The sequence below is a fragment of the Megascapheus bottae genome, chromosome 16, assembly GCF_031878675.1.
Source record: "Megascapheus bottae isolate mThoBot1 chromosome 16, mThoBot2.hap1, whole genome shotgun sequence".
Lineage (NCBI taxonomy): Eukaryota > Metazoa > Chordata > Mammalia > Rodentia > Geomyidae > Megascapheus > Megascapheus bottae.
Genome location: NC_143524.1, coordinates 13647625 through 13658121, shown reverse-complemented (window position 1 = coordinate 13658121; position 10497 = coordinate 13647625). Strand labels below are relative to the sequence as shown.

The window sequence follows — 10497 nt, the reverse complement described above, 5'->3', positions numbered from 1 at the left end:
GATCTCAGGATCATGGTTCAAAGCCATCCCTGGCAATACAAAATGTGAGACTCTTACCTTCAATTAATCGCTATAAAATGGGAAGTAGGGCTGTGGCTCATGGGTAGGGTGATCGCCTTGAGCTGAAGAGCTCAGGGTCAGTGCCCAGGCCAGAGTTCAAGCCCCATGACCCACTCCCCCCCCAAAAAAGAAGTGTGCTTTTTATCTGATGTAACCATAACAATAACAATAAAATGTATAAAAATGTAAAAGAAGGGGCTGGGAGTTTGGCTTAGCGGTAGAGTGCTTGCCTAGCATGCATGAAGACCCGCGTTCAATTCCTCGGTACCACATACATAGAAAAAAAAAAAAGCCGAAGTGGTGCTGAGGCTCAAGTGGTAGAGCTCTAGCCTTGAAAAGTCCAAGGACAGGGGCCGGGAGTTTGGCCTAGTGGTAGAGTGCTTGCCTAGCATGCACGAAGACCCAGGTTCGATTCCTCAGTACCCCACATACATAGCAAAAAGCCAGAAGTGGTGCTGAGGCTCAAGTGGTAGAGCTCTAGCCTTGAAAAGTCCAAGGACAATGCTCAGGCCTTGAGCTCAAGCCCAGGACTGGAAAAAAAAAAAAAAAGGAGGGGGGAAGGAAAAAAGAAGGGAGGGAAGAAATGAGGCAGGCAGACAGATTTCATGTGACTGGTAAAGCACATCTCTGGATCTGTCTGTGAGGGCATTTCCAGACAGGATTAAGTTAGGGGAAAAGCTCTACAATGAGTGTGCACAGCACCACCTAATACGAAGGGGCTGCAGCAGAATAAAGCAGGGATAAGCTGTAGCCCTGGATTGCTTTCTCTCAGCTTTCCTGGCTTGTGTGATGTGAGTGGCTTTTACTGACCCCACTATGATAAAAACTTAAAATGATGAAATTGAGAACCAAAGTACATCCTTCCTCCCTCGTTTCTGTCAAGGATTTGTCACCGTGAGGAGGAAGCTGAGCTACACGACCTTCCTCCTGCATGATCCGAACACTGGCTCATCTACACATAGGAGAGGCTCCTGCTAAACCATCAAGACACACGTGACAATCTGATGATTTGGGAGGAGTAGGAGAAAGGATCTAGGTAGGCAACTGGCAGTGTCTGCCACACAGGGCAGTCAGGTGTGACTGCCAACTTCTGCCTGTGCCCAGGAGCTCCACAGCCCTGCAGGTTCAGATCCACTCTTTGATCTGTTCACAGCATGTGGCAGAAATGGTCACCAGCTAACATCATAAGCTCTCAAAAGTTACACCCATGAATCAGGCCACCACTTCAGCTTCCTGCTTCTCTGCTCACACTAAGGACCTTTTGTTCTACCTCTCATCCGTCTGCACGCCAGCTTAATTACCCTTCACAAACACTGTAACCTCACCCTCTAAGAACAGTTGAAGCAATTCACATTTGCTAAGGAAGAATTCAAATGCAAAGATTTTGTACAAAGTACAGGACTCCCAAGACCTTGGACCTTTGAACCCCATTTCCCGCTCCCTCTCACCCTCTCATGAAACACGGAGGATTAAGTCTGGGAAACTTGCTGAGCTGGCCTGTTACAATCTGAGTCCAAGGTAGTGATGCTAATGGTAGAAATTCAGGTTCAGTGTAAGCAGAGAGACTGCAGATGGAAACGTGCTTAGCATTGTGGCAGGCAAAGCAGGATGCTCCACACATCCAGTGCTGACTCTCCCAGGATGGTCTGCCAAGTTTATTTCTCTTCCCTCAGGACCAAGAGGGCGGCACAATTAGAAAATAACTTGAAGGGGGTGGGGGGGAGTGGACATGTGTATCCACCAGTGCCAGGACTAGGGCTTGAATTCAGGGCCTCATTGCTGTCCCTGGCATTTGTTTGTTTGTTTGCTTTGCCAGTCCTGGGCCTTGAACTCAAAGCCTGGGCATTTCCTTGGATTTTCTCAAGGCTAGAGCTCTACCACTTGAGCCACAGCACCATTTCTGGATTTTTTCTATGTATGTGGTACCGAGGAATCCAACCCGGGTCCTCGCGCCTGCTAGGCAAGCACTCTACCACTAGGCCAAACTCCTGGGCCTGTCCCTAGGCCTTTTCACTTATCACTGGCACTCTACCACTTGAGCCATGGCTCCACTTTCAGTTGTTAGTGGTTAGAGGGAGAAGAGTCTTTTCTGCCACGATTCTCAGCTCTCAGTTTCTGAGTGGTTACAATTACAGACGTGAAGCACCAGCACCCAGTAGTAGTCCTCCAATGTGCCTTTCAGATAACCAGCCAGGGCCTCTCAGAGCCACGGTTTCCCTGTTCATCATGAAAAGTATCTGTTTTGATGGACTATCTGGTGGCAAGCATGTCTTTTAACAAACAAAATCTCACCATCTTGCAAATGTAAAGATTCTCCAAGTGGGGTTCAAGAGACCAACGGATCCTGTCAGTCTTCCTTTATTCCATGGTGAGCAGATGGCAGCTTCCAGATGGGAGTACACTCTGTCAGGAAGAAGGAAGTCCTGCCTCTGGAGGAGGAAGGGAGGAGTACCAGCATCCCCAAGGCAAGGTCAGGACAGGGGCTTCTCTCCAAAGTCCTCCCACTTCCCCACTGGCCAGCAAGGACTGTTGTGTATTTAAGGACAGGCGTGTATTTAAGTACACCATATAGATTCTTTAAATTATGAAAATGTGCAAATGTACACCAACATAAAGAAACTCTCACAGTGAATTCCCATGACCTGTGCCCAACTTCAGCACTTTGCTTATCTTGTACCATGTATTGGTCATTTATATTTGAGGTTGAAGGCCAGAAGCATGGAATTCTGGGGTTCCAAGGTGCCAGATCCAACCAGTCACACCAAAGAAAGCAAACAATGGTGAAAAAGCAGGAAAAGATTTTCACCAAAATGGTAAATATAGAAATTAATTATTTCTGGCCAGGAGTTTTGGCCTAGTGGTAGAGTGCTTGCCCAGTATTCTCAAAGAGCAGGGTTCAATTCCTCAGTTCCACATACATAGAAAAAGCCAGAAGTGGTGCTGTGGCTCAAGTGTTTGAGCACTAGCCTTGAGGAAAGCCCAAGGACTGAGTTCAAGGACTAGCAAATAATAATAATAATAACAGTAATAATAATAATAATGAACAACTCTCTTCTAGATGTTTCTCTCTACCATCCACTTTGAACATAGTCACTGATTGTGACCACTTCTTCATGGCATAAGAAGCCTATCAGATATAAAGTCCCAATAAAATCTTAATTAAAAACCCCTGCTTCATTCATTTGCTCAGGGAGAGTCATACCACCTGCCAAGCAGCCATAAAACTAAATGCCATAATCGAACAGAAAGTTTAAGGAAGCAGTGGGATCCCCAAACAGATTCAATGTTCTCCCAAACAGGAGATATCGGTAAGATAACTCGCTTGAACCCTTCCTGATGCTCCATTTTCCCAGCTCCTCCCTGACCACGCCAGGCTAGAACTCTGCTCCCCGTGCAGCGGAGGCCGCCTCGCCATCAGAGCCGCAGCTAGGCGTGCTGTCGCTGTGTCTTTTCACCAACAGTACTAACCCAATGGTATTTGAGGCCAGTTCCTCCACCGAGCCACGCAGGCCACAGGTTTGGCAAGAAGCCCCAGAACCGAGTGCGCTGACTCGGTTTGACAAGGAAGAGAACCGGGACGGCAGAGGTGAGGCGGGAGGGGGCGGCAGAGGCGGGGAGGGGGCTGCCAACGTCGGGCAGGAACCCGAGGGTCAGCCCGCGCGGCCGGCGCCCGAGCCCCCAGGCAGGCCTGGCACCTGGGCGGGGGGTGGGGAGGGGGTGGTTCCCGCTGCTACCGGCCGGCCGTACCCCGCCGGTCCTCCTCCAAGCTCAGATCGGAGCCAGCGGCCCCGGGATGCGGCCGGGTTCTGGGACGTGGCAGCGGCGGTAAGTGAACCCCCGAAGTGCCAGGCGCGCGTGGGAAGGGGGCGGGGATGCCCTTGGAAAGAGGAAGGGGCCTTCTCCCACCGCCGGAATGTGTCCCGCCGCCCCAGGGCTGACGTGGCCAGCGGGCCTCGGGGCCCGGGGAACCGGGAGGAGGAAGCGGTCCAGGGCGCGGCAGGTGCAACGGGGCGGTGTCCGGGGCGCGGCGAGCCGGACACGGGCGGACCGGACACCTGCGGCCCGGACGCCTGCAGACCCGGTACCTGCGGCCCGGACGCCCAACAGGCGCAGAGAGTCGGTATTTTTCGGGGGACAGGGCAGGGCCCCCGGGCAGGATCCGGCGGCTGAGGGGCGCGCGCAAAGCTCGGATCCGGCCGCCAGGGCGGACTCGGGTCTGGAAGAGGCGACGCGGCCTCCGGGAGCGCGGCCGCGGGTCTCAGGCTCCGGGGAGGGCCCTGGAGGCGGCGGGAAACCGGGTCTGGAAAACGGGCTCTGGGAATGAGGTCTGGACGCGGGCCTGGGCTCGGGGAGGGGCACGAGCCTCGTTTAGGGGATCCCCGGGAACGAGGGCGGTGCCCGGGTCCTCCGGAGCGCTCTCCGGATCCCGGGAGCTCGGGAACGTGGACCTGGAAGGAGCCCAGGGCAGTGGAGAGGCGTGCGGAGCCGATGCTGAGGTCGGACGCCCTTCCAGGAAGAGGGCGAGGCCCTGGCACCCAAGAAGACCTCCCCTGGCTGGCCAGGGTCCCCCTCGCCACCAGTGGGCACCAGAGCTAGAAAGCCGGAGCCCGCCAGGCACACCGAGCCCGGCCGGCGAGCGGCGAGGGCCCCGGGAACCGTGGCTGTAGGCGCGAAGCCGGGCGCGCGGGCCCTTTAAGACGGGGCGGGGCGCGTCAGGAAGTGCGGCCCGGCCCCGCCCCCCGGGGGGAGCCTCGGACGTCCGGAGCTCGGCGGGCCGAACCGGAGCGCGCGCCCGCCCGGGCTGCTCGGCCGCGTGACCCCGGGCGCCTCTCCTCCCAGAGCCTCGCGGCCGCCCTCCCTCGCCCCCGCCCCGCGGCCCCCGCTTCCGCCCGGTGCCCGCACCCCGCCCCGCCTCTCCCTTCCCCCACCTCTCTCCCTGCGACCCCTCCCCTCCCATCTCCGGGCAGCTGGGTCCCGGCCACAGCCTTGGCTGGCCCTGGTCACCTCGGGGGGGGGGAGCGTGGAGCTGCACCCCGGGGGTCCCCCAGGCCACAGCTCCATCCCAGAGGAAGGGCCCCCCCCCCGGCCTTGGGTTGCGCCCCCCCCCCCGCTCCCGTGTGACACCTGGGGCCGGGCTGGCAGAGGGATCCTAGTGACCCCCCCGACCGTTCTGCCACCATGAACAGGGCCCCCCTGAAGCGGTCCCGGATCCTGCACATGGCGCTGACCGGGGCCTCGGACCCCGCGGACGAGGCGCAGGGCAGCGGGGAGAAGCCCTTCCTGCTGAGAGCTCTGCAGATCGCGCTGGTGGTGACCCTCTACTGGCTCACGTCCATCTCCATGGTGTTCCTCAACAAGTACCTGCTGGACAGCCCCTCCCTGCGACTGGACACCCCGATCTTCGTCACCTTCTACCAGTGCCTGGTGACCGCGCTGCTGTGCAAAGGCCTCAGCACGCTGGCCGCCTGCTGCCCCGGGACGCTGGACTTCCCGACCCTGCACCTGGACCTCCGGGTGGCCCGCAGCGTCCTGCCCCTGTCGGTGGTCTTCATCGCCATGATCACCTTCAACAACCTGTGCCTCAAGCACGTGGGCGTGGCCTTCTACAACGTGGGCCGCTCGCTCACCACCGTCTTCAACGTGCTGCTCTCCTACCTGCTCCTCAAGCAGCCCACTTCCTTCTACGCCCTGCTCACCTGCGGGGTCATCATCGGTAAGGGGCCAGCAGGGGCCGACCAGGGGACGGGCGGCTGCACCCATAGTAAGGCAGCTAACTTTCCAATACATCTACAGGAGGGGGAACCAGGCAGAGAGGTGAAATAACTTGTCCAGAATCACACAGCTAATAACTAGCAGAGCTAGGGGCCTGGATGCAGTCTGGCTGTGTAGACAGAGCCTAATGCATCTTTATGGTCAACCTCTGACCTTGATCAGGACAACTCACCGTTTTTAGCTTTTGGGGGTTTTTTTGTTTGTGTGTTTTTGTACTTGTGGGACAGTACTGGCATTTGAACTTGGGGGTCTCTAAGGGCCTTCCTTGCTAGACTCTAGCACTTGAGTCACACACACACACACACACACACACACACACACACACACAAACCCAAGTCCTGCTAATTGCTGCTTATTTTAGAGATGGACTCTGGTGAACTTTTCTACCCAAGCTGGCCTCAAACCACAATCCTCCATATTGCTGTCTCATGAGTAGCTAGGATTATAGCCATGAGCCACTGGCACTCCTCAACACCTATATTTTGACTTTCTAACCAGATTTAATCATCAGAAAATAATTGTGGGGGAGGGGGCATTGTGCTCATCATTTCCATTCCACCTTAGCTTCTCCTTTCTTTACCCAAAAGTCCTCTGGGTGGTGGCACTTAATGATCATCTCCTTACAAACCAGCTGAGGCTCAGAGAGGTTATACTCACTGTTCAGAGCCACACAGTTAGAAAGTAAGCTAGAATGCAAACCCATATGGGCCAGCTCCCAGGTCTGTGCTTCTAACCATTCTACTCCATTTTTGTACATTGGCTATTAGAGCTAGGTTGATACATTTTTGCTGAAATTAAATTGTTCTTCTGACCACATTTTCAGTGCTCGATAGCCACACATGGCTAGGGGGTGTTATAGAACTCTTCTACCACCTCAGATATCCTATTGGTCATTCACTGGGTTGGGGCCTCTGGGTTAGCGCCTTGCTCCCTGGGTAGCCTACTGGGCTCTGCCTCCTAGAAATGGGTTCTTTTTCTGCACCTGCTCAGGTTTTAGCCTGTACCACAGCTTGTCTGATTTGGCCTATATACTGTTGTCTGGTGTTGCAGTCCCAGGCTGGGTGTCCTGATTGTGGGGTGGGGTTGGGGCCCAGCCACACTGTCTGTCCTAGAAAATAGTTCCCCTGGTTGACCAGCTGCTCGATCTAAGAATGGTTGTGGAAAGAAAGGAGCTCCTCACTGCAGAACCCCTCTCCACCTTCACCTCCCCCCAGCTGGGACCTGAGACCCTCTCCTCATGTCCTCTGTGCTCTCTCAAGTACCCCAGGATCACACTTTAGTCCCACCAGCTCTGCCAGGCAAACAGTGAGGTGTCCTCTCTATGGGAGAATGTGAAGTCAGTCCCCAGAGTAACCCAAGAAGCTGATGGGGAGTTAGTTTCAGGGGACAGGGCCAGCCATGGTGGCCTGCCTGTTCGGGGCCAGGAAGCAGGGTTTCTGCAGTCCCCAGACCTGGCCAGTCTCTGCACTTCTTTCCTCCAGTGTGAATGGAGGGGAAGGGAGAGGAAGGGACTGAATCCTTGAGGTCTGGTCCTGATTCTGCATTCAAAGGGTAACCAGCAGGTAGCTGGGGATAAGAAGAGTCTCTGCTTAAGCAGGTGGGGGCTGTGAGTCCCTGCTGAGTTGAAGCTCTTCCAAGACAGAGGGAGATGCCTCTGTGTCTAGCGTAGACAGTGCTCCTGGTTCTTTGCTCCTGGTTCTTAGATGAGGTCTTACTTTATTGCCCAGGCTGGCCCAGAACTCCTGGGCACAAGTGATGATGCAGCTAGGATTACAGGTATACACTACTATGTTTGATTCTTAGTTCTTTTCTCCCCTATCCCCCCACCCCCAGTCAGGGCCAAGGCAATGTCCCTGAGCTGCTTTGCTCAAGGCTAGTGTTCAGCCACTAGAGCTACAGCTCCACTTCCAGCTTTTTCTGGGTATGTGGTACAGAGGAATCAAACCCAGGGCTTCATGCACGCTAGGCAAGCACTCTACCACTAGGCCACACTCCTGGCGATTCTTAGCTTTTTTTTATAGTTACATGCACCTCCATCACAACTTCCATTCCTTTGTTAAACAGTGAAGTGGCTCAGCTCCTGCCAGGCTCTGTGCCAGGCTCCCAGGTTACAGGTCTGGAATGGGGCGTGCTCAGCCCCTATACTCCATGGTGATGGTGTGTGGTGGCCATGACAGTTACACTGGAATAGACAGGGCTGTAGAGATACCATAGAACATTCTGGAAAGAAGGAGGGTTTTCTGGTGTAGACACAGAGCCTGATGAGAAACAGCGGGGACAGGTGGTCATCCCAGGGTAAACAGAGGGCTGACACGGGCACAGGACGCCAGCATGTAGGGCCCAGGGAGTGGAGACGTGCCAGTGCACCATGGGAAACCACAGAAATGCTGAGCAACCCAAGAGCAGAATCATAGACTATCCCAGGTCCCAGGCCACTTCAGGCCAGGAGCCATTCGAATTGAATGTTCCCAAGATGACATCTAGGGAGGGATAGCCAAGGTTAGCCAATGTCACCATCACCATCCAGCAGCCCTTGACCTGTACAGTGCAGTTATTGCCCAGAGTCCCAGGCAGACATAGCCTTCTATTTTGCAGTCCTAGTTACAGTGATTACAGTTATAATGAAAGAAGTTAACAGTTCCCTCCTCCCCCAACCCGACCCTCCCCTGCCCCCCAGCCCTGCTCCACTAGATAAAGGATGGAGGTCCCTAGCCCCTATGTCTTGTCGGGAGCAAAGAAATATGGAGACCTGGGATGTGGTTACAGAGGATGGCATGGGGGAAGCAACTGCACAATCTGTGAACTTTGGTGTCAAAATGTGTCCCTCTCAGCCCGTGCCACCATTACCATGGCTCGCACCTGTAATCCTAGCTCCTCAGGAGCCTGAGATCTGAGGATCATGGTCTGAAGCCAGCTCTGGCAGGGAAGTCCATGAGACTCTTACCTCCAACTAAGCACCAAAAAAAGCCAGAAGTGGCGCTGTGGCTCAAGTAGTGGGGCGCCAGCCTTGGGCAAAAAAGCTCAAGGACAGCACGAAGGCCCTAAGTTCAAGACCCAAGACTGGCACAACAATAAATGAGTCCCTGTCCCTTGTACCCTCTCACTCCTTCTCCCTCTCCCACATCTCTCCTGCTACAGGGGGCTTCTGGCTAGGTGTGGACCAGGAAGGAGCTGAGGGCACCCTGTCTCTGAGGGGCACCATCTTTGGCGTGCTAGCCAGCCTCTGCGTCTCACTCAACGCCATCTACACCAAGAAGGTTCTCCCAGCTGTGGACAGCAGCATCTGGCGTCTGACCTTCTACAACAATGTCAATGCTTGCGTGCTCTTCCTGCCCCTGCTGCTGCTCCTTGGGGAGCTCCAGACCCTCCGAGACTTTGCCCAGCTGGACAGCGCCCACTTCTGGGGCATGATGACACTGGGTGGCTTGTTTGGCTTCGCCATCGGCTACGTCACAGGACTACAGATCAAGTTCACCAGTCCCCTGACCCACAATGTGTCTGGCACGGCCAAGGCCTGCGCCCAAACAGTCCTGGCTGTGCTCTACTATGAAGAAACCAAGAGCTTCTTGTGGTGGACGAGCAATCTGATGGTGCTGGGTGGCTCCTCTGCCTACACCTGGGTCAGGGGCTGGGAGATGAAGAAGACTCAAGAGGACCCCAGCCCCAAAGAAGATGAGAAAAGTCCTGTAGGGGTATGAGCTCTTTTGGGAACCCTGGGAATGAACTCAGGTGGGATCAGAGTCTGGGGGCCCCAGAGGAGGCCCCCAGTCCTGTTGGAACACTGGCAGACCTATGGACTTATCCCACGTCTGGCTCACCCCAGAGCAATAACTACCCCTCCTAGGCCAGCCTACCTCCAGGGATGGGACAGGATGCAGCCTTCAGGGGTATTCTTCTTGATACTCAGGGGAGTTGGGGTGACCCCACCATAGCCAATGGAAGGAAACTGGGAAATCCCAGTGTCTCCAGGGCCCTGTAAAAACAGGCAGCCCTTGGAGGGCAGGCAGGGAGAGGAAGGGTAGCAGCCTTTGCCAAGATCAGCAGAAGGGTCAGCTAAAGCCATGATCTCCCCTGGCACTCCCCCAACCCTCCAAGGAGGCTGGGATAGGGAGGACTGTGAGAAAAGGCTCACCCGCTGTACCCCGTATCTGTAGCTTTAGCACATGGGGACCACACATGTTTTATAGGATAAAAAGGGTCATTGAGCTTTCCTAGTTCTTGGGCCTAGATTGTCCTGACCGGCTCCTTTGCCCCTTGGGAGCAGGAGGGGGTGATACTGCCTGCCCTCTGCCCACCCCTGGCACAGCTCCCTGGCTCAGCTGACAGCCTGAGCGTGCTTCTTTTCACTTCTCCCAGTTGCCTCTCCCAAAGCCTCCATCCTTGGGTGGGCAGATGGTGTTGGAGGACTGGGCTCAGAGCCTCTACTTCAAATGTGTTTTCCCCACCCCACCGCCACCCCCTGCCCCCACACCCCTGGTCCTAAGCCACCTCCCCCTAGAAAGGGATCAACACATACCTCCTCCCTTGAGGCTGCACTCAGGGGACCTGCCTCTCCCCTGCTTAAGTTCCTGAGGCCCCAAGTTCAAGTTGAGGACATCTAGCCTTCTCTGTGTCCTTCTTTGATGAGAGCACAAACTAATTCTAGTGGCCAGGGTTTCTCCACCC

The 10497-nt window shown here is 55.3% G+C and overlaps 1 protein-coding gene across 2 annotated transcripts; it reads left to right on the top strand.

Annotated features, from left to right (window-relative positions):
• Positions 1 to 3503: 3503 nt before the first annotated feature.
• Slc35c1 (solute carrier family 35 member C1) lies at positions 3504 to 10420 on the top strand. Of its 2 annotated transcripts, XM_090347849.1 has the most exons (3): positions 3504 to 3646; positions 5247 to 5773; positions 8971 to 10420. In XM_090347849.1, the coding sequence occupies exons 2-3, from the start codon at positions 5278 to 5280 to the stop codon at positions 9528 to 9530; spliced, it is 1056 nt and encodes a 351-aa protein (XP_090203975.1). In that variant the 5' UTR covers positions 3504 to 3646; positions 5247 to 5277; the 3' UTR covers positions 9531 to 10420. The 2 variants fall into 2 exon arrangements, with proteins under 2 accessions (XP_090203975.1, XP_090203973.1); XM_090347847.1 differs by lacking the exon at positions 3504 to 3646 and having other exon boundaries at positions 5167 to 5773.
• Positions 10421 to 10497: the final 77 nt, after the last annotated feature.

Bases quoted from the DNA above. Each gene is read 5' to 3' on its own strand.
- Slc35c1 (XM_090347847.1), top strand. From the start codon at position 5,239: ATGAACAGGGCCCCCCTGAAGCGGTCCCGGATCCTGCACATGGCGCTG. The intron at 5,774-8,970 runs GTAAGGGGCCAG...CTCCTGCTACAG, and splicing joins CACCTGCGGGGTCATCATCG to GGGGCTTCTGGCTAGGTGTG.